Below are 24,151 nucleotides of genomic sequence, written 5' to 3'. Positions count from 1 at the left end.
TGTACAGCCATTTATCACCAAAAATTCAATTACATTCACCATACTGTGCCCACTATGGAAAGCAAATTAGTGGTACCTAACAAGAGACTTTTAATTGCAAAAGTTGATATACAAAAAGGATTTCTTCTTAAAACTTAAATTAACCAGAAAATTAAAATATAAGAAATTTCTTACGATATAATCTTTGCATGATTGCTTTTTGAAATTTGTTTCAAATATTTATTTACATGATTCTTTTGTAAGACTAATACTTCCTCTGTTTAAATATTATGTACAATTTTGAATGAACTATATCAAGATACACTAAAAATGAACTACGAATTATTTTTGTTTGAGAATAGTCATTTTCTTAAGGAGATTAGTATGAAGTTGAACTTATCTTTTGAACTATTAACCAAAACTAAATATAAAAAGCTTAGTTTTTTATTCATGTCCGATTTACATATCAATAAAATTTTAAACAAAATCTACATACTTCCAATTTCTACTTTCTTCTTTCATATTGTGTATATTTTCTTTGGACTATTTTCTCATTTATGACTGGTGAACTATATGTAACTTCTCGTCTCTCAAATTAATAATTTGATAAAGGTGTTCCCTTTTGAGTTTAATTGAAAAAATATAAATTCTTATAAAATAAAGATTTCACAATACTTGGGAAATATTTATGTTCATAACATCTTAACACTATAGAGGCATTTTGAATATATTTCTTCTAAAAGCTAAAATTCATTATATGATTTGAACATAAATGATGATAGTCTTCTGTAATGGTTTTCTGGAAATTATTACTGACCTGAATATGTAAGCAATTACCATTAAGATGAATTTATCAGGTCATTAAAGAAGCAAAAAAAGAGCCATGTTGCTACTTGGATATGAGGCAAAAAACATTGGGAGATATAAATATAGAAAGAGATATATAGATATCTAGTCCACAAAAGAATCCTACTGAACTCTCTGAATCATTTAATCATTATCAGCAGCAGCAAATGTTTTACATTTATTAACTCATTTAGTCTCACAGCAATCCTGTGAGGTACGTAATATTTTCACACTATTATATAGATGAAGATGCAACATTTAACAAATAAACTAACGGCTAATAAGTTGTAGAGTCAAGATCTAATTAAAAGCAAGCAGTCCGGCTCCAGCATCAAGTCAACAACTACAGTACATGCTTCTCTATTCAAGGAAATTTTTCTTTATTAATTCGTTTTGCCAATGCAGTTTTCTCCACCCCTACTGCTCCTCTTCTGCTTAATTTGACAATAGAAAAAATAAACAAATGAAAAACTCCAGACACAGGACTATACTCTTCATTTGCCCCCATGTGTAGAATAAAAGAAAAGAATGAAAAAATCTTGTTCAGTAGGCAGTCCATCATTAGAAATGATTTTCTAAATCTGACTCTCAGACAGGAAAAGTGCATTGAGAAAAACTCCTCATTTTCTTTGTCCTCCCTTTCCTTCATTTTCCCTTTTCTACTCTATTTTGTTCCTTCTATCTTTACATTTTTTCTGTATTTCTTTCTTTCTTTTTCTTCTTCAATTTCCTCTGATTTTAGCAAGAGGCATGCAAAAATTATTTATAGCTTTCCATGACAATTTTTTTAGTGTGTATGTATTTATTTTTATTGTGGTAAAATATACATAACATAAAATTAACCATTTTAACCATTTTTAAGTGTGCAATTCTGTGGCATTAAATACATTTACAATGTTATGCAGCCATCACTACCATTTATTTTCAAAACTTTTTCATCTTCCCAAACTGAAACTTTATACTTGTTAAATAATAACTTCCCATTTCTCCCTCCCCCCAGTGCCTGGCAACCACCATTCTACTTTCTGACTCTATGAATTCGACTGCTCTAGATACCTCATATAAATAAAATCATACAATATTTGCCTTTTCGTGACTGATTTATTTCACTTAACATAATGTCCTCAAAGTTCATCCATTCATATTGTAGCATATGACAGAATTCCTTTTTAAGGGTGAATAATATTCCATTGTAGAGATAGATGATAGATGATTATGGTTAGATGGATGAATGGATAGATAAGTAGAAGATAGATGATGATAGATAGATCAATGATAGCTAGCTAGCTAGCTAGCTAGCTAGCTAGCTAGCTAGCTAGATAGAGATCTGTACATCACATTTTTTTAATCCATTCATCTGTCAGTAAGTACTTGAGCTGTTCCCACCTTTGGCTATTGTTATCCATGATATTTTAATGATGCTCTTAATAGGGTAGTGTTCTAGGGAAAACATTTACCCTGACTAGTGGTGTTATCTGAAATCCGTTCTCTTTTTACAAATTTAGGAAACATATTTATCCCCAGAAATAGTAATTGATATATTGAACCAAAGGAGGCTTTATTTGAATGCTTTTCTCCCTAATTATTGACATCAACAAAACTAGGTGTTGTTAGGATATACTCTTGCTTTTAAAAATGTATTTGCCTTTAAAACAAATTACTTTTTACTGATTTATACAAAAAAAAAAGAGATAGAAAAGGAATTGAGCACATATGTCAGACTTATAAAAGAGGTGAGAATGAAATAAGCAGGTTGGATGTACAGAAGTAAAGACTTGTCATTAAAAATACAAGACTATTTTTGATGTATTTAGAATATGTTTATCTCACTCATCATTGAATTTAGTGGAGATTTAATTGCTATGTACTTGAGGAGTTTATTGTCCAATGATGTGCTACACTGTAATTTTATAATTTTGCTATTAGTAATGGTTACACTTAGCTCAGGTAGGTTTTTGTTGGGGTATATTTCCATGCAATCATAGTCTTATAATTAAGACAACAGTGTTCCTCATAAGATAAATTAGTGACAACATGAAAGAATTATTCTCTTATGAAGGATTAATACTTTTCTCTCTAAATTAAATTTCACAGGAAACTTAGTCCTTTCCCTTACCACTTATAACTTTATTAACACATATATGTATTGTTAGATTTGTAATTTGTCATTTGTAGTCACCTTTAGATACAAAGTAAAGAAATGGTTATTTCAAATCTTACACTTTCCAAGTCAGAGAAACATGGGAAGGCATCAGGTGAAGTGTGGGAGTTTGATAGGAAAGTTACCAAGAAATCATCTCCTAAAATATATGTTAATTTTCAGAAGTAGCCATGTCTGTCTCATTTTATTTCATTTTCCTCATGTTCCTCTTTGAATTTCTAAGTTCATCTCAATAAGGGGATGACAAGAAACAAAGTCATAGAAGTCTTTCATCTATGAAGTCTCCCTAAACACAAAATCTTCTCCAACTTCCAAGAGAAAATTACATACTATTGGCTAATTTATGGTGGGAAATTTTGCTGGCTTACCTTGATTTCTGGTGAATATTCTCAGGACCTGGTATTTTCATGCTATTGTGTCAATTCAAGTCACAGATTATCATTATAAAAGTTTAAACATTCAGCTTTTTAACCAACAGGATGACAAGCAATTAATCTGAGTTCTAAGAACTAATATTAAGGAATGATGTAAATTAGATTGCTGTCTTTTATTTCTTAAGAAAAATATTTGTTGTGGTCATTATTTAAATGAATTATTTATTGCTTCGGTCTATTATCTGTTCAAGATAAGAATGGATATGATTGGGCCATGGTTTGGTCAGGGTACACTTCAAATGGCAAATGACCAATTAAGAAGATTTTCTTTTTTAAATTTAGTCTTTTCACTAGTTCCCTAGAAGACTGGATTTCTAAATTTCTAAAGTGTTATACAGAATCTATTGTATTTTTGATTTCTAATGTTTTAATCAAAAGTACAATAGATTGTGTATGTATAATGCTTTTCTTAGTTCATTATCCACAAAACTTCAAGTTGTATAAGTCAAAATAGAATTCTTTTTCTACCTTCTATTTTATATGTTCTGCAAGCTAGGCTCATGTTCATAAATAACCAAAGATGTCTGTTTTTTCCTAGGACAAACCTTTTACCTATTAACTTGGAAAATCCAAAGAATCAATTCAAGCTTTATTCAATACATGCTGTGCAAAAGCAACAGTGTTATTACCCTTATAGAGAATCCCAAATGCAGTCTGCTGTTTGGAGGGTTACGACCCCATGGAAAGCTAAACACTTCAAAGTAACTGCTTTCCATCTACCATAATCAGACTGGAAAGGTACAAAGGATTTTTAGATTTAAGCAAAATGCTTGTCTCAGATCATTACATCTGCCTTTACACTGCCTGTCACCATTTTACCATGCTTAATTTCCTATTTTTAAACTTATATTCGTGGATTATTTGGTTTTAAAATTATATTTACATTTTTAACAGCCCTTAATGAGCTTACTTCATCATAGCATAAACCTAATTATAAGTCACACCAGGGGCTCTTTGGCTGTGGATAGTTCTACCAATTTATATTGGATCAAAGATTGCTGGGCTATGAGCAATCTGATGATCTGCTTTTTGCCTACTCAACTGTTTCAGTCATAAAATTGACTATTTAGAATTTTAAAAGATTTCTATCATCTATATCTATCATCTATCATCATCTATATCTATCTATCATCTATCATCTATCATGTTTTTCCCAAAACCAAGAATATGTAGGGATAGTGGAATTTACCTTTTTCCTACCTCTTATTCCACCCTCCGTAGTCATTCAGCAAATGTCTGTGTGACAGTTTAACTGTGCTTCTATTGAAGTTAGTCATTCTCTGTAATTAGGATAATCAGTGGATTTGCATGAGGAATCTAATTAATTTTTTAAAATCTCCATTTATGTAGTCCTCTTAACTTCAAATCTTTTCTATTTTTATTTCTTGCTTTTGCCTGTTTTTTTGTTTCACACTATTTTTGCAAGTACCACCATGCTTTAACAAAATGCCAAAGTGTTTTTTCATATCCTTATAAAACTGAATTATTAAACATCTCAAACCTTGCACAATAAACTATACGGTGCTCAATTTATCTGCCTTAGAAGGGTATGTGACTGAATCAGCTTGACTTGTAGAAGAATCTTTGGTTCTAAGAAGCCTAAATATTACAAAGCAGATGATTGCTAATTTCAGTGGCTCTGCTCTAGGGAAAAGTACATTTCCTCTTTGTCTTTTAACATTAAAGTTGATTTTTGCATTATTTTATTATTTTTTTAAAAGCAGAATAGTTTTCTTACATTCTATTGATTTATAGGTATATATCTCATACATCAATATGAACTTGTAGTGGTTTGATTTCACAGTTATGTAATGTTTGCTTTAATGCTGTTTTGCAAATCATCTCTGATCCCCAGAGAGGGAAAAAAACTCAGTTACAGATGAGAGAAAAGAATATAAATTAAATGTAACAAGATGCATAACCACAATAGTAAAAAAAATCATAGAAATAACAAAGTAAGGAGGAAAAAAAAGCCAGATATAATCCAGTCATTAATTCAACCTATAGTATTGAAGACTTTCTATAGGATATTTGGTATAGGATATTTTATGATAAAGTAACAGGTGTAGCAACTAGGAATGAGGCTGCTCCTTCTTTTCCTAAATTGTATCTATATATTCTACTGTCTACCTTGAAAGTATTAGAACAGTAATTGACATCACATATTACAAGCACAAGACAAAAATTTCCAGACTTCTATAGCCACTAGGTTTCACCCATTTGTGTTAATTTATTTTCTCATATAATTTAATAATTTATTTTTTATGCATTTAAAATTACTGTTTTCTGTGTTGGCACTTATTCAACAATTAATATTTAACTCTCCACTCCCTATAACTCTATTTGAAGCATTAATGTATATTTTCAATTTAAACTTTCTTGAGGTAAGGAATATCTTTAAATGTCTTTATTATTTTGGATAGCTTCCACCAAAATATCTAAAGATAAGTACTCTAATAAAAGCAATTTTTGTCTAATTATGACCTTTTGTGGCAAATGACTGATGCTCTTAAAGTTTCTCAGCTTCATGGAGTGTAGTTGAATCATATTTCAATACTATCTTATATGTTAAAGAGAATAAGCATACATGGATAGATATAAACAAGTTTTTTAGAAACTGTCTTGAAAAAAGTTATAGATACAATATAGTTTAAATGATAAGATGTAGGAATCAAAACAGCAAGTCAACTGAATCTTTCTATGAGACAGGATTTATTTGTTACCCTCATCATTTTTCAAATTGTGCTATATTTGATACATACAAAATAGATGCATTATTAAATATAATTTTATCATATGTATATTTATCACTAAACGATATATCGTTAACTTTTATTTTTAGCTTTACATGAGAAAAAAGCATCATACTGCGTTTCTTTAACTTGCTTGCATCACAAGTTTGTTATAAGATAAATTTGGGCTATTAGACAATATTACAGTTCATTCTTTTTTTACTGGTGAATAATATCCATTGTGTATGTATTTCAGAATTTATTTCCCCATTCTATGGTAAATGGACATTTGAGTTACTTTCAGATTTTAGTAATTATGAATAATGTTTGCTGCTATAAATATTCAGATATGATTCCTGGTATACAAGTATAATAGTTTCTCAAAAGTATGTATCTAGAAGTGTAACCACTGGGTGGAGAGTATATGAATGTTTATTTTTACACGATATTAACAAATTGTTTTTTAAAGTAGTTATACCATTGTATATTTCCATCAACAGTATATAAGAGATTCTAATTCTCTATATCCTCTGACCAAATGAGATTGTCAAAATCTCAGTTTGCTTATGTCGAGGTATAAAATATTATTCTGTTGTAATCTTAATTTGTATTTTCTTGATACTAACAAAATTGACTTTCTTTTTATGTGTTTCATGGCCATTGGTATTTCCTCATATAAAATGCTTGTTCAAATAGTTTGTACATTTTTCCATTCTATTTTTTTGTGCCTTTATCTTAATTGGTATAAATTTGATATGTATGTCTTTTATGGATGCTAATACTTTTCATGTGTGTTAAATATCTTTTCCTAATCTGTAGCCTCTCTTTTCAAATTACTCACATGAACAAAATTTCTTAAACTTTAGATATTCAAGTATTTTAGTTCCTACTTAAGAAAACCATTGATGTTTTTGTGTATTGACCTTATATCTCACAACCTTGCTAAATTCGCTTACTACCCCCAATAGTTTTTTTTGTAAGTTCATTATTATTTTCCACATAAAGCTCATGTTTTCTGCACATAAATATAATTTTACTTCTTAATTTCCAGTCAGCAGGACTTTATTTTCCTCTTGCCTTATTACATTGACATGATAATCCCAGGCCCTAAGAGTTTTATAGTTTTAGCTCTTACTTTTAATTCTTTGATCTATTTTTGAGTTAATTTTTATATCTGGTATGAGATGGAGGTCCCACTTCATTTGTTTGCATTTGGCTGTCCATTTGTTATACCATCATTTGTTAAAAAGAATATTCTTTCCCCATTGAATCACTTGGCACCCTTGTCAAAAGTCAATCGTAACTGTAAAGGTTTATTTCTGGACTCTACATTCTATTCCATTGATCTATATCTCTGTCCTTATGCAAGTCAGTTACAGTCTTAATTATTGTAATTGCAGTAATATTTGAAATTGGACAGTATGAGTTCCAAGTGCCCCCCACCCCTTTTAATATTGTTTTGACTATTCTGAGTTCCTTGCATTTTCATTTAAATTCTAAGAACAGCTTTAAATTTCGGCAAAAAAAAACAAAAAACAAAAACAAAAAAAGGGCAGCTGGGATTTTGATTTGGATTGCATTGAAGCCATAGATCAACTTGGGGGAGTATTGTCATCTTAACACTATTAAGTCTTCAACTGATGAACATTTTCTATTTATTTAGGTCGCCTTTAATTTCTTTCCATGATATTTTGTAGTTTTTTCACTTCTTGAGGTGAATGCTAAGGGGTGTTTAGTAAGAACTTTCCTCTTTGGCTGGTTAGAATTCTCCACTACTGGGCGATATCTGGGACCTCAGTTTGGCTCATGCAGATCCCCATAACTTGTTCTCTGCCAGCCTAGCAGAGAACTATTCTTTATAAGCACAGCATAGTATTCCGCCCAAGATTGAAGGAGACTCAATATTAACTTTTAAAATGACATCTCTTTCCAGCCCCCTTGTTTCATTAACTTTTCTGACATATTCTAATAGCCTCAGCAGCCCCAAACTCGGATCTCTGTTTCCTTCACCCAGTGTTCTCCATCTTTGGGGTCTACCCCTCTGATACAATTTGAAAATTGATCCAAAGCAGAAATCTAGATTGAATGTGGAATTCACATCATACATGAGATTCCCTTCTTTCAAGAACCATATAACTGCATTGTCTGTTGTCCAGCATCTGAAAAGTATTGCTTTATCTCTTGTCCAGCTTTATAGTTTTACTAAGGAAAGGTAAATCTTGTGCTCTGTTATGACAAGAGCCAGAAATTTCTGAAATTTATATTTTCAGTTTATTACATTAATAAGCTTATTAAGCTTGTTTCAAACTAAGGTTTGATTAAAAACTCATTGAATCTATAGATTAAATTGAGAATTTATATATTTATTTACATTGGCTCTTCCCATCAATGAACATAAGGTATTGGATTTTCTTTCAGGCTTTTCAATAAAGCTTAAACATTTTATATGTTAAATCTTACACTTTTTGTTGGATTTAACTAAAATAATATTTTTGCCATTTTAAGCAGTATCTTTTGTCATAACTGATCTTAACCATGTGACTAAACTTCATTAATTATAAAAATTTTCATATTGATATTAACTACATTGCCAAGCTTTCTAATTGTAATCATTTGCATCTATACTATTTCCTATCTTCCTTATTCACAATGATATACTCTACTGCTAATTATAGCTATTTTTTCCTCTTTTTTGTCCTTACACCATTTATTTACTTTTGTCTTACTGTACATTATTCTATAGAAGTAATGAACTTAGGTCTGAATTTCCAATCTCAGTATTAATATTAGTATTTGCTCTAAGGGCAATCTGGATTTTGACTTAGCTTGTAGCTAAACAATACAGGTTCTGGTTTTAGGTCTGATTTATTCTCAATTTATTTCGATCTTGCAGTGTTTCTTTACTTTCCATGAGTAGAGCAATGAATAACAGTATGTTTTCTCTGATCTCTAGATGTTTTAAAGCTAGATATCAATTTTTCAAGGTATTTGATCTGTAGTACTGTCAGTAATAGATAGAGGTTTATGAAAATAATTTTGATAAAAACAAATTCTTTGACTATGACTTTTTTCTAACAAAAATGATCTCTTCCTTAGGAATTGGTGTGCTTATGTGCATACCAGATTATCTCCTACAGTGATACTGGACAACCAAGTCACTTACGTTCCAAGTAGGGGAGGGCCCTGTGGCTGGAACAGTGGATTCTGTCCTCAGAGGTATGTAACAGTTGTTGAAAATAGACACTTCTTATACCATAATCATGTATGGCTTAGAATATGTGAAGTTAATCAACCCAGACACATATGTTTAGTAGGGTCAGGGTAGGGTCATCACATCAAACTAGATGTATGATCTTAAATAAGTAAAATGTGGATATTAATAATACTTGCCTCATATGGGTGTTTTTAAAATATGTGAGATAATGCAGTATTATACTTAGCCTAGTGCCTGGTACTTTGTAAGTTTCAATGTTAATTCTCATGCTTATTTCTATTTTTACTACTACTATTACTTTTATGCTATAATCTGATCAACAACCTGTCCTTTATTTTCTTATGAAATTCATATACAGCTTTAAAGGTTTATTGATAATTTCCTTTTCATATTAGGTTAGAGAGAAGTCCATAACTTGGCAAGCCACCAATTGCAATTATGCCTGGTAAAACAGAATAGTGGGCCCTTTCATCTCGTGTCTATTCTAATGGCTCATGTTAGTTTTCATTTAAAAAAAAAAAAAAAAGTCTATGTAATTGTCCTAAAACACAGGGCTGAGTAACTGATAAATTCTCTGAATTCATACAGTCACAGTAGCTCAGCTGGGGGTATTTCTGAAGAACCTGAAATAAGAACTAAAATTGTTATTCAGGTCATGATGGTTAATGTTATGCAAATTGTCATACAAATAACTCAGGCAATGAATCTGACACATCGGTAATCTGGAAGAGTGTGCAGTAAGAATACATAAAATTAAGGTGTTTCTTAACCTTTGAGGAACAGCTGAGGTTCATGGTCCAGAGAGCTAAGCATATCTTAGGGATTTGAGAAAGCCGAGCACCAGTTCTGCTTTCAGCATCTACTTCCTTTGTGACAATTTCCTTGTTGACATGAGATACAAAGAATACGTTGTTAATTCTTTTAGTAATAAAAATATTACCACAGTATCCCATATCAAACTGCCCTTCTGAGCTCAAGGTGAACTTTTTTTTTCTTTGAACAAATCGGAAATATGCATCTTTATTTTTATCTCTTATTTTTCTCTGTCTTTTAATGGGTCTTTCCATTCATTCACTATTTCAGTACATACGCAATGTTTGTCACTTTTCTGTTTATTATGTTTGAGCCACATACATCAGAAATCCAATTTCCCAAAGCAGTGACATTGACTCCACCAATAATGCAACTACTGCTTGAGTTCACCCTTATAAACTAGAAAGGGTCTCTTTCCAAACTGCCTTCCTATTACCTTTAGCTACTAGACTAGAGACGACATGTCACTGGAAAGAGTTATTTACCGAATATAATTTACTAAAACAAACATGGATAAATAATACTTTCTAATAATAAATAAAGCCTACTTATAGAGATGGAGAGAATCTCATCTTAAAATTGAGGAATAACCTCACACATTTTGAATTACCCATCAAGTTATAGCAGAAACTAAAATCCAAGTCTCCTTAACACTGTTATGTTTCTGTTATGTTTGTTATGTTAGTTATGTTTGTTATGTCTGTTATGTTTCCTCCACATAATCAGAGTTTATCCATGAGAGCGACTTGTGTTGTCTGCAAATGGTTGTATGCGACAAACTCTAGATCATACAGGAGAGGCTAACCCACACAGCATGGGTTAAAGTCCTAGCTCCATCCCTTTTAGATATGGAATTTTGAGCAAGTTATTTCATTTTTCTGTTAATCATGTTCCTCATCAGCAAATCAGGATAATAATAGTACTTTCCTCGAAGAACTAATATGAGGGTTAAACAAGATAATACATGCCAATTTTCATAGACCTGTTTGATAAATATTAGCTAATATTGAAGTCATAGGGATAAAAATAATATGGCAAAATTGTATTTATGATTTACATTTACATACATAGAGCCTGTAATTTAGTATCATTCACTATTTATATTGATTGTTGAAATGTTATAGTTCCTTCATGGTTTCCTTCCATGGTTTCTTCTCAGAAATAATATTTTCTCATGTTAGATCTCTCTCTCTCTCTCTCTCTCTGAGAAATAGTTTATGAGAGAAATAATACATAGTATGATTTAAAAACTTGAGAAATGAGAAAGCTCGGGTTGAAAATAATAGTGGTTATCAATTTCGATTAGATCACTAATACCCAACTAGTTTTAAGTCATTTGATATTGATTTGGAGGAAAACAGATCCTTTTAACTTATAACAATATAAAAACTAATAATTGAAATAAAATAAATTATCCCCATAAACTATTTAAAATTTTGAATTCAAATAAGTTTTAACATTGGTTTAGTGAAAAGCATTTCCAAGGGGAAACCTACAGTATCTTTAGAAGATATAATGATAAGTATAAGTTTAAAATACCAAATAGTATGACCCTTAATATATTTTATAATGTTTTTAAAGAAATCTAAGTTTGACAATAATATTAATAATAAATAAAATAACAGATAATGATAACTGAATGCTATTTCAAGAATCATCCCACTTTGCAATGATTATTCCAACTGGTAATTTAATGTGAAACAAATAATCCATTTTTCCCAATGGTTCTCCTCTCTAGATCTCAGAGGACATCAAATCCTGTCCACAGGATGCAACATAAAATTGTCACCTCTTTGGAATGGAAGTGCTGTCCTGGGTTCAGTGGAGCAAAATGTCAGCTAAAAGGTATATTCTAATATTAATTTTATAGTAACAATTACAGGCATAAAATTTCTGAAGAATAAGCAACTGATTCCAGTAAAGAAAAAAAGAGTTGCCTTTTCTCTTTGAACTGGTTAGTTCCAGTTCAATTTTTTGAAATAATATTGTATCTGTGAATGAAATTCAGTTTTAAAGCATATATACAAATATGGCATGAATTATTCTGCTTTATATCTATACATCCTAATGGAGCCATTTCTTCAGCTGAGATTTTAAGGCTTTTCTGGTGGCAAAGCTGATCAAACACACAGTAATTTGCCGTGGCTTAACATCTATGTGACTATTATTTTGCTTTTGGCTTTAAACAGGTTTCCTTTGAAAAATAAGATATGGCATCAGCATACATATTTTAAATGAATGAATATCACAAGAAAGGCCGTTAGCAGGAATTCAATCAGCAGTGTAAGAGACTGTGATTAAAAATTAATATAAGTGTGGAGAAACCATTATGATTCTTATTAAAAAAAAAAAAAAAAGAAAGAAAGTTGTAACATAAAAGCTCTAGGAACCCTGCAGTTTAGCTAGGGATATTACATATGGTTCTTCTAGGCCAATTCAACAAGAATCTAGAGGTTTGTTCTGGGTCTAGCCTAATTTCAGAGATGTTAAAAAAAATTAATACATTTTCAAAGTATAGCATGAATATGTACTTTATAATCAGATCAAGTAAAATTTTAAACAAAATATTATCTATACAGAAAATATTTGGAAACAAAGTAATTCAGCATATTCTTTGAAAATCCAAGTATGATACTGCTTTCAAAGGACTTTGGATTTCCATGAGGTACACAGATATACTCACAGAGATAAAATATATTTGTTTATTGTCTGTATATGGCAGATGGCTAAAAATTCTGGATAGTATTTAGAATTATATTTCTAAAGTCTGTGATTAGTTTTTACATTTCTCTTCTTATATAAAAAAAGTATTTCTTAGGAATATTAATTCCATTATTATTTCTTAAAGATTCAAGTGTTTGTTCACAGCATACCTTTCTAGAAATATAAATGCCATTACACATCCTGTTGTACATAAGGGGCTTAATGGAGATACATGTTAGGAAGCAAAGTCTGTATGTCAAGGACTGTCCTGTGCTCCAGCTGGTAACTGTGATTTCCTCATGCATGCTTCATCCTTTTATACCTACTATAGTTGATCCTTGAATAACGCAGAGGTTAGAGGTGCTAACATTTCCCACAGTTAAAAACTTGCATATAATTTTTGCCTTCTCACAAACTTAACTACAGTCGTCCCTTGATATCTGTGGGAGATTGGTTACAGGACCCCAGCGGATACCAAAATCTGAGAACGCTCAAGTCTCTAATATCAAATGGCATAGAACAGTACATACCATGGGCCTTCACATCTGTGAATTCCAAACCACTAATCAAAAATACTATTTTCCATCCAGATTGGTTGAATCCACAGATGTAAAACATCGGGATATGGAGGGCCAGCTGTATATTTATTGAAAAATATCCACGTATGGGTAGATCCACACAGCTCAAGCCTATGTTGTGCGAGGGTCAACTGTGATTGATTATTAATTACAATGTGGACTATATACATCTAGAAGGAAAGGAAACACAGAATTTCATCATTATAAATATATACACAAGAAACAAGACTGACAGTTTTGAATATCTACTATATACTATTATTCCCCCTTTTTTTCAAAGTATTATATATTTAAATTTGATTCAAGTAGTTTAGTTTTGTTTAATGACACCTTGTGTTCTAATTGGAAGTAAACTGTGGATATCTTTCATACTAGATTTATAAATTGTTATCTTGAATTCCCATTAACAAAAATGTCCCAGAACAGTTTTGACTGTGTCCTTCTGTCACAATACCATAATTAGAATTACCCATAATTCACGTTTCTGCCAATTAAGCTGTTGTGGAAAGATCTTTCTATTGAAATCTATGGTAGGAATAATTTTCTGAAGGCATGTATGCCTATTGTGTCATTGTCATACAGTAAATTCTAATATAACTGTGATTCCAAAAGAACCCACTGTTATTCCCTACAATATTATGATCATCCCACTATTCATTTTTATTGCAGTACATAAAAATTGTTGAATTTTTCATTAGTGCAATTGATGCACTGTATGTATCAAGAACTACTGTGTCCCTTTGTCCCTTGAACCAGTCTTCATTATCTTATCTATTGTGGTTTGTTTGTTTGTTTGTTTTCACAATTTTCCCTTCTGATTTCTACCCCAAATCATTTCAAGTTCCCCCTCCTTTTTTTTTTTTTTTTATCACACTTTATATATGTGCCAACAGTCTTTTGTTCTTATGTGGGAGAGAAAATTGGCAGGTTTCCTTTGACAGCCCTCTCCACGCTGTCTCATATGACAAGCAGCCCCAAATATGGCAACGATAATCGGTGTGGCTGATCTGTTCTTTAAATTTCTTCAGAGCCCTGAAGGGTTTTGAATAACCTTGTTGGGTAGCTTACCACTATAATTACTTCAGTGCTAGTCCTTCACAACACCAGGAGATTATTTTATTCATAGAAAATTTATAAAAGACTACATAACTTTCACAAATCCCTGCTTCCTTGATAAGTTTCCTCCCCACAAAATAAATTTTATAAAACAAAAGTAATGATTTCATTTTAGTTTATATCACAGCAGAGAGATCTTTTTAATTATATGAAAAAGAGCAATAGATCAGGAATAATCACTGAAGCTGCTAGCAACTGTACTCTTTTACTTCTTCTCCACTTGTCTACTGCTCTCTCTCTCTCTTACTTTCTCCCTTATTCTATATAGATCCATCCCCAATCTGTTAGGAAGAGATGCTGTAATTCAAAATCTATGGGGCAATTCTACCTGTTGTCTTATTCTACAGTGTGCTATTTATAATACTACTGAACCTCTCTACACATGCTCTTTTTGCTGCAACTCAGATAACCAAAATTCTAGTAATAAGTTCTAGATTAGCTTATTAAAAACATTAGTCATACTTGCAAGAGAAAACAAATTTTTTAAAAATTTAAGTGAATAGAACTTCATTGAAAAAAAAGAGCATGAAGTCCAACAAAAAGTAATAGATTTGCTATGTTTTACATTTTTTATATCTTTTGAGAGTCTTCAGAAACTGATCTAATTTTGTGATATCTAAGACTTTTTTTTTGAAATGTCAGTAACAAAATGCTTTTTAAAGAAATTTTATAAAATTTGCAATAATATGCTTTTCCAGTAGATGTCTCTAAAATATTCTGAAGTAAAACAAGTAAATTGTGGTTTGCTCTAATGACACAAAACACAGACATTTCATTTCAAATAATGTTAGATCAGAGAGGAAAACAGAAAAACTTCTCTGTAAATCCATTAAAAAATCCAGTCAGCTTTAGTTAGATCCTCCATATAGGAAAAAAAGTATTTTATAAAATTATGCTTTATAAAATCTATCACAAATATTCTAAATGCTGAAAAAATATAATCATGCAGTTCTGGAAATAGCCTGACCCCTGCCATATGTTATAAGTATATGAACACATTTCATTTCATACTGCGAAATAATTTAATAAATTTTATAAGTTATTATAACTCACATTTTAAAAATGGAGCTTCTCCAGTAAGATTATCTTAAAATATTACTTCAATTAATATGAAACAAAAGTTATAATATTTAAAACAGAATAAATATATCTTATATCTTTGCATTTTTCATTCTTCCAAGTGATGGTTAATGTTCTCCGCTTTGGAAAAGAACCTTACTTCCTGTACACATCTTGCTCAAAATTATGATGCATTTTGTCAAAACTCACCATGTACCTTAAATCTTAGTTGCACCAAATTTCCTTCTTTGATTGAACTATTAAATCCCAGTAAATCTTTATACATGTACCGAACGCCACCATGCAGACATTCACTTAATATGGCAGGATCAGCTGGAAACCGGTCTTGTCAAGCCGCACAGGAAGGTTTCTGCTTCTAAGGGAGAGAGAGCAAGCTTCCTCATTACTGAGTTGCCACTAATGACTTTCTCCATGTCTCAGAGGCCTGAAAGAGAAAAAAAAAATACACTCATAAATAACACCTGTCTAATTTAAAAAAAAAAAAAGAAAAGAAAACAGGGAAATGCACCTAATGAGGAGGCTGTTTCTCTTGACATTCACCGACTTTGCCTGCATCTCTTAAGTCCTTCATCATTAAGGTCAGAGTTTCTTAGTGCAAGGAAACAGAAGTAATCATATAAGGAGAAGAAAGAAAAAGGAATCTAATTTTTTAAATATATTGAATTTTTTTTTTAAATCCAAAGTGCATAAAGATCTTTAAAAGTTACTAGACTTAAATAAATACCATTCTGTTTCAATTCCAATCTCATAGAAAGGAACAAAGTAAAGGTCTGTGCTTAAGTGCACAATGAGATAGATTGCCTGGAAAATCTAGGATCAGTGGCAGTCCTTATGGTAGATACATTTGGGAAGACATTTGGGAAGACAGAAGGATTGCTAAATGAAAAAATAAAAGCACATTGATCAACCGGGAACTTTATTACAGGAGAGTAACTGACTCCATTGTCAGAGATTCTATCAGCGCTTTTTCACCAGCTAAACCTCCTGCAATAAATTGGGATGAATGCAAGTATTGAACTCCAGTCAACAAACAGAGCTAGAAAAAGATAATAAACTATTCAACTAGTTAAACAGGCATTTCAAATTTTTAACAGCCTTGGCGGGGACTCCATCCAATGAATTCCAGAGAAAAAAGATTCACATGACAATTGTATCCCAAAGATCTTTGTGTGGTACTTAACCTTTTTTTTTTTTTCCCCTCTCAACTTAAGAGAACAATTTCCTCACCTATTTCATTCTAAAACAATTTAAAGATAACTGTAGCTGAGAGCAAATGGGAAGTTTTATGCAGATACACACACTCACACACACACACACACACAGTCACATGAGTTTTTGTCATTCAATATTTATTTTTCCTATTACAGTTTCTTTCAAATCAGTCTTTTTAAAACTTCACAATATGGAGTTTTAATTTTTCTTATTTCATGTGTATTATTTTCCCTCATAATAAGGAGTAAATCACTAAAGATTAGTATGCAAAAAAACTAGACTTTTAGTCGATTCTTTTTGAATTATTCTCTCTTTCAATTTCTTTTTTTTCTGAAGAGATTAATTTCTCTTCTCCCACTTGTTACTGATTTAAAATTTTTTTATCTTTTTCATTTTTATTTCTAATCTGCTGATTTTCTCCAGTATGTCACTTTCTATTCTCTTGTTAGTAATGCAATTGCATTTTTCCAGATCACATGAATGAAATTTATTTGAAATTCTTTTGACCCTAAAATAGAAAACTAGACTTTAGCTATTCATTTACCTCCTTTCTATTCTTAACATTTGATCTCTTACTCAGGTTTGTTTTCACTTTCTGTACATTCATCTTACCTCGACTGCACTGCACAAAAAGAACTCTGAGGATGACCTGCCCCCACTCAAATACAACTCTTGAAGACTTAGAATCCTCTCACACCTACTCTTGTGTGTGTAGGTCAGTGTGTATATGTAAGATTCCCTACTTTGCTTGTGCTGAAATGGAAAACACTAAGGGAAATACAATCTTATTATCTCCACATTCAATATACAACATACAGTACTTTGTAAAGAATGAGACAAAGAGAAGAGATTTCATTTGAATATAATAATGCAACATAAAATAATGCCTTACTGTTTATAATAAGGCTTTAGCAAAGCATTTTGAAACTCTGGAAATAAACCCTATGTAAAATTCTGTTGTGACTTTTGTTGAATAAGGGGCCATATTCAAACATTTAACAACTAATTCAGTATTAATTAATATATAAGTCAATTTACAAATCAAAAATTGGGAATACATTATTTTCTTAAGTTAATGCGTATATTATCTATAATATATTATAAAATTTCATACCAGGTAGTATAAATCATAATAAACCATTCATCCTACTATTCCAATAATTTCTGAACAATGTATTAATTTCTATAAATTATTGGTGTGTTCTTTCTTTTGACATAGATGACTCCAGCTAAATAATGTCCTGTCACAGAGATGATTTAATATAGGGAACTGCCACAATCTCTTTTAAAGACTTCTCCATTAGATTTACAGTCATTGGGTCTCATTAGATATTGGTAAATTGATAATTTTTATCAACATCAATGATATTACCATTCTTCAGAATTAACAGTGACTGCATTCAAATTTTTTCCAGTTCTTGAATACTATTTACATTTTTAATATTCAAGATATTTATTATTAACTGAATCACAGACATTCTTGTAGGAATGTACAATTTAATTAATTTATGGATCTTTGCAAATGTCATCTGGCCAAATTCATGGCACCATAAATCAAGAAACTTAAAAATTTATTATATATTTGAGTTTTGTCATATAAATTTCATTTTTAGATAATTTATTAGGAAATCTATGTTTCTCATGTAATGGATCCCTTATCAATTTTTGTTTCAAATAGCTTATATATACATTTTTATATCTAAAATATTTTTCATCAGTATTAAAATTATCTCTAGTTCAGTAAGGGTAACTTCTATTCCCTATTTCTATTAGAATGTTATTTCTAAAAACCAGTTCTCTCTCTCTTTTTAAAAAGCTTATTTTCCAAATGCTAACCATAAAACTGATTTGCAGTGCTATGACTTTATCTGAATTATGCTACAGGTAAATTATTTTCTGAAATGATCAATTATTTCAATTATATGACATATTAAAAATTCTAATTTTCTCTTCTATTTTTCTTGTATTGACTTTTTATTGATATACTTGATAAAGTATTTTTGAATTTTTATATTATTTTCAAAGTTTTGCTTTACTTGAAAATTTTTAACATTATAAAAGCTTATTTCATAACATTGTTATAAAGTTCTTTAATATTTTTCCCTTGATGATTACAAATGAATTTTAATAGAAATTGAATGCCATTAAGATGAAAAATAAGTCTAGTAATTTTAATTTTAAATAATACAAATTTAGATCATTATTTGAATCCAACATCAATATAGCAAGTAAAAATTACCCATTAATTTTTATTGAAGATCATGTTAAATTTCATTCTAAAAATACATATTTCTTTTAGATTTAATTGATTTTTTTGATATCGATTTGATATTTTTATTGACATTTTATACATCAAAACCAGTTCCAGATTAACTGATTTTTTACATTCTATCATTAGATGATCCAGGTCCAGGTTCATTTTTGATAAAATTTGTTTTTTCTCAGAGTCAAAAAATTCACACTCATGAATCTGAAAGAAATGCTTTGAAAATTTAGTTAAATTTTTGTGTCCTTTCCAGTGTTTTAAATAATTTGTTATAAATTCTTGAATAATATTTATCAAAAACTATGCAGTGATAACAATTAATATATATTAACAAGTAAACTAAAGTACCAAATGATTTGAAAATTCTAACTACTACATAAACCAAACAATGATAAAACTGATGAGTCTGCTAAGACATTGAATGTTCATAAAGTCTATGCAGAGCATAACATGAGCCCAAAAATGCTAATCTGAAAAACATTTCTCAAGTGTTTTACAATAGGAATTCCATTCATCATGTATCTTACAAGACATATCCTTATTAACTTGAAATAAGTTAATATTATAATTTTTACATTAATTTTATCACTTATTACACATTATGTATTTATCAACAGGTATGACTGTACTTCAATATTTTAATAATTGGTAGGCCTTATTGATGCATACTGACTAAATACAGTCTTGGAGGTAGGTATGTGGAACATTGATAGGTGAGAGTGAGGAGTAATAGCCTAAGTTTTCAGAAGAAAGGGCTTTTATTTATGAGACATTCTAAAATTGTCTATGATTTGATCACTGAGAAGATGGCTTAAACACTCTTCACATGTTTCCATGCTTAGCAGTACCTCTTCAGGGACCTTGTGTCATAACAATAGAGAGAATGGTATTATCTATGTGAGGGAATCGGGGAGCTGTGAAAAGTACTTTCCACCCTGCCCCACATCACTTACCTCTTATAAAGGCCCACTTCTCTATGGAATGGTAGGAGACTCAAGGTTTTCATTCATTAGAGTTTTAATAAATCATGTCTTTAACTTATGTTCTTGTTATCAACAACCATGTGTGACTGTTTAAAAATCTAGGAAAATCGATTTTTAATTGCAATTTTAATATAAAAATATCTGGCATTTTCTGCCTCTAACAATGAATTTACTTATTAGAATCAGAAAATTTGCAATTCATTCTAAATCAGTACTTCTTAACCAGGTTCATACCTCATAATTACCTGTTCATACCTCATAATTAGACTTTTAAATATATACATATATACACATGCGCAATTCCCTAGAACAGATCTACTTAATCATAATCTTCGGATGGAGGAATGGAAAAAATTTGATACTTTTAGCATTTCAAAGTTTACAGGTGCTTCCGATTTCCATACATGATGAAAAATTACTGTTTTTGAGAAACACTTTTTAAAAAAGTAATGTCTTTAAAGTTCATGAGACAAAAGGAAATTTGAATAACAATCTTGCATGCCACAAAACAATATAGTTTTTGTTTTTACTATAATTATGTATTGCTTGCTAACAAAGTGTCCACTGGCTATCAAGTTATGGGATGCCCTTCAATCCATCAGCTCTTTTTGTTTTCTTATGGTCTAGCTCAAAAAGGTAAGCAGTAAGACAATGAAAATACTATTTGTGCATTTTATTAAACTCATCTGTTCCTTTTGCTGTAAATACTTAGAAGTCTGTATCTTGAACACTCTTATACTGTTAAGAGAAATAAAATAGAGAGGTGGGAAGTTGCTAGAGAAGATTTATCTTGATGCTCTACTCCAGTGATTCTCATACTTTAGTGTACATTGGAATTACCTGGAGAGCTTGTTAAACCACAGATTGCTGCCCCACTTCAGTGTTTGTTTTAAATTAGCAGGTCTGGGCTGGGGCCTAGATGTTGCATTTTCAAAAGTTCCCAGGTGACGCTGATACTGCTGATTCAGGGACCTGAGTTTGAGAACCATGGCTTACTCTCTAGTTGCCTTCCTGGATAGACAGCTTTTAGCTGCCAGAAAAATGCTTTATTAGATCATCTAAGGAGGAATTTTGATTTTTTAAAATTATGCAGTTATTTAATTGATATGTTTGTGTGAATTAATTTGAATTTAGACTATGAGAACTTTATTGCTAGGACTGAGTAGAAAATTAACACTTTTTGCCACCTACCACAGCCCCCAGATAAGTACACTTTCTCCCAAGCTGCAGACTGTCTTCTTCAACCGAATAAATCAACAATTACTCAGGACTTTAAGTAATACTTTTGGGGGAAAAAAAGAAACAAAATCAAAACAATAGCTCTGAACATGAATGGAAATTCATTAATTTAACTCAATGCTCTGAAGAAAAGCATTGCAAAATTCAATCTAACAATAGAAACTAACTCAAATTAGTGTCAAATATATTATACTTTCTATGGAGTGGAGATGCTTTAAGATTATTGTCACAGCCACAAATGCACTAGGGAGTATAATTAACATGTGCCCAAGGTTCAGTTTCATTGGTACATAATTTCACATGGGAAGAAGAACAGATACCAAACACTTGTTTTCTCAGATTTTAATATGCAGACTTTAATGAATAAATTTGTTCATTAGAAGTCTGAAAATTACAGACATACATTGCTTAATGTTCAATATTTTTAATAAATTTCTTTAAACTGTTTTCCCCAATGAAAAATTATATTGCCATTGAAAATATTACTTGATTTGTGGAAAATGGGAAGGGATTCTTTAACAGAGTTAGATTTATTTTATTAGAATTTCTTTTTTTCTAAAATGTCACTGATTTCACAGGTCAATCCCCTTGAGATATATCCTGTAACAGTTTACAGTTTACTTGTAGTCTTTACGTTCTGAGCCTATGTATTTCTTAAATATCTGGTAAAAACCCATTTAGGTGGCACTATTACTTAAACAGATATTCTTTCAAGTAAGAATCCTGTAGCTCTCCCTTATTTCCAAGTAGACACCAGTGGCATAGGCATTGTCAAACAAACAGCTTTTGTGGCTGTTCCCCTAAAAAACTGCTACAGCTTTTAACACAGCTGATTTTAAAGTCCCCTTAATTATGCAGGCACTTTACAACTTCCAGTTTACAGTTTCCCCCAACCAACCATTTTCCCCTAATAGGAGACTTGAATAATTTTATTTTTTTTTTCAAACATAATTAGAGTTCCGCCTCCAAGAGCAACGTGATAACACATTGCCCTATGAGTAGGGGCAGAGCAGCTTACTCTGCAATCATCCTGGACCATCATGCTTCAGTACACAGGAAAATGAACATCAGCCACATATTACTGGAAAAAAATGAGGCAGGCCCAATGCTTAACTCTCTCTTCTCTCCTTTTGCTTCCATCTAGCCCAGGAACAGCAGCATTTGCTACACACCAACCAGGCTGAGAGTCACGCAGCTGTTGGCGGAGCAATAGCAGAGCAACTGCAGCAGCAAGACTGTTGTGACCCAGGTTCGTAATTGCTATCATCTCTAACCTAACTATTGTCAACACTTTAGGACAACATCCAAACAAGAAATCACTTGGCTGTCAAATGTTTGATGATGACACATTAACATACCTGGTGCTTATGTTGGGAGAAACTGGTTGCGCTGCAGGTTCCCGGCCGGAAAGGGACCATGCGTAATTATTGAAGCTCTGTGTGCAAACACAGAAGGGAAACAAAAATGCTGTCATACAGGGTTGTAAGGAAATCGCAGGTCCCCAAAATAAATTCAAACTTTTCTCCTCCTAAGACCTCATTCGTGGAAGAATCTTGATATGGAAGGAACGACTTGATCATTTATTTTAAGGGAGCTAAAAAGGCTCCCTTTCATTGGTTGATGAGATCACCAACAGGTGTTGATCGCTAAGGAAAATAATTGTGACTAAGAATCAACAAGAATCTCTTGATCACATAGTTTTTCATCTTTCTAATCATAGTACTTTATCATTTCCTTTAGGCTTAACTTTATCATTTAGAAATATATTCGGTTACTGATAAAAACATCTCTTCATTGTGTTTGGCATAGGTCTAGTCGTACAATATCAGGCACTCAAATTGAGAAATGTGAATTAAGGGGATCTCTTTAAGACTGCAGGTAAATATATCTTAGAAACTGTAGTCTGAATTTTTTAAGGGATTGAAATTCAGGATCTTCATAAAATACCATAAAATCCTCCTTGAATTATTGAAGCACATGCATAAAGGCATGGAAAGCATTATTGCTGTATAAAGTGATTTAAACTAAATTCCGAATCTCTTTATCTCTCATTAAAGAATGTCTCAGTAAAGAATAAAATCCTCAGAATACAGAAAAACCTACATACATGTAAGTGTACAGCTGCACACATTTAATGCTGAAGTGTTGGATTTGAAAGCAGAAGATTGGGCATTAGCCCTGTAACCTCAAACAAATTATTTTGGTTTTCTGACCCTCAATTTCTTCATCTGTTCAGAGTGTAACAACTTTTTAAGGTTAAAAGAAAAATGGAAAATTCTGGACATCGGTAAAACATTTTAGAAATCTAAGATATTATAATGCTTTTTATAAATTTCTACTCCAAAATAGTGTAAAATTTAGGTTGCCATTTGCTAAATGCACATTCTTTGAAATATATAGTGCAAACATGGTTTATTTAAATTACCTTTAAACTTACCATGAAATTTGAGAGGTTTTAAATATGTATTTTTAAATGTTTCTAATTTTCTCTTCTTCTATGTACAGCAGTGACACAAAAAATGACTGACCAGATGAGTCAACAGGCAATGAAACTGACCCTTCTGCAGAAGAAAATTGACAATATTTCTTTGGCTGTAGCTGATGTAAAGGACACGTACTCCTCCCTAGAAGAGAAAATCAATGAAGATAAAGGCAGGGAATTTCAATCTTTTCTAAAAGGTAAAATTAAAACAAAATAAATTATTTAATTAAGACAAAAGGCAAATAACTCATTTATCTTTTCTCATATTACTTTGGTATCTTTGCTTTAGATTGAGTGGCATATAAGTATAAGA

General features: G+C 31.2%; 1 protein-coding gene across 1 annotated transcript in view; it reads left to right on the top strand.

Annotated features, from left to right (window-relative positions):
• The window catches only part of MMRN1 (multimerin 1), a 57,533-nt gene that overhangs the window by 7,204 nt on the left and 26,178 nt on the right, over positions 1–24,151 (top strand). Inside the window, exons 2-5 of the mRNA XM_011356284.1 lie at positions 9,249–9,368; positions 11,918–12,024; positions 22,501–22,605; positions 23,862–24,035. Coding sequence (XP_011354586.1) covers positions 9,249–9,368; positions 11,918–12,024; positions 22,501–22,605; positions 23,862–24,035 — 506 coding nt within the window. The remainder of the gene's footprint in view (positions 1–9,248; positions 9,369–11,917; positions 12,025–22,500; positions 22,606–23,861; positions 24,036–24,151) is intronic.

This window comes from Pteropus vampyrus, unplaced genomic scaffold, assembly GCF_000151845.1.
Source record: "Pteropus vampyrus isolate Shadow unplaced genomic scaffold, Pvam_2.0 Scaffold25, whole genome shotgun sequence".
Taxonomy (NCBI): domain Eukaryota; kingdom Metazoa; phylum Chordata; class Mammalia; order Chiroptera; family Pteropodidae; genus Pteropus; species Pteropus vampyrus.
This window is presented reverse-complemented; position numbering and strand designations above follow the sequence as displayed.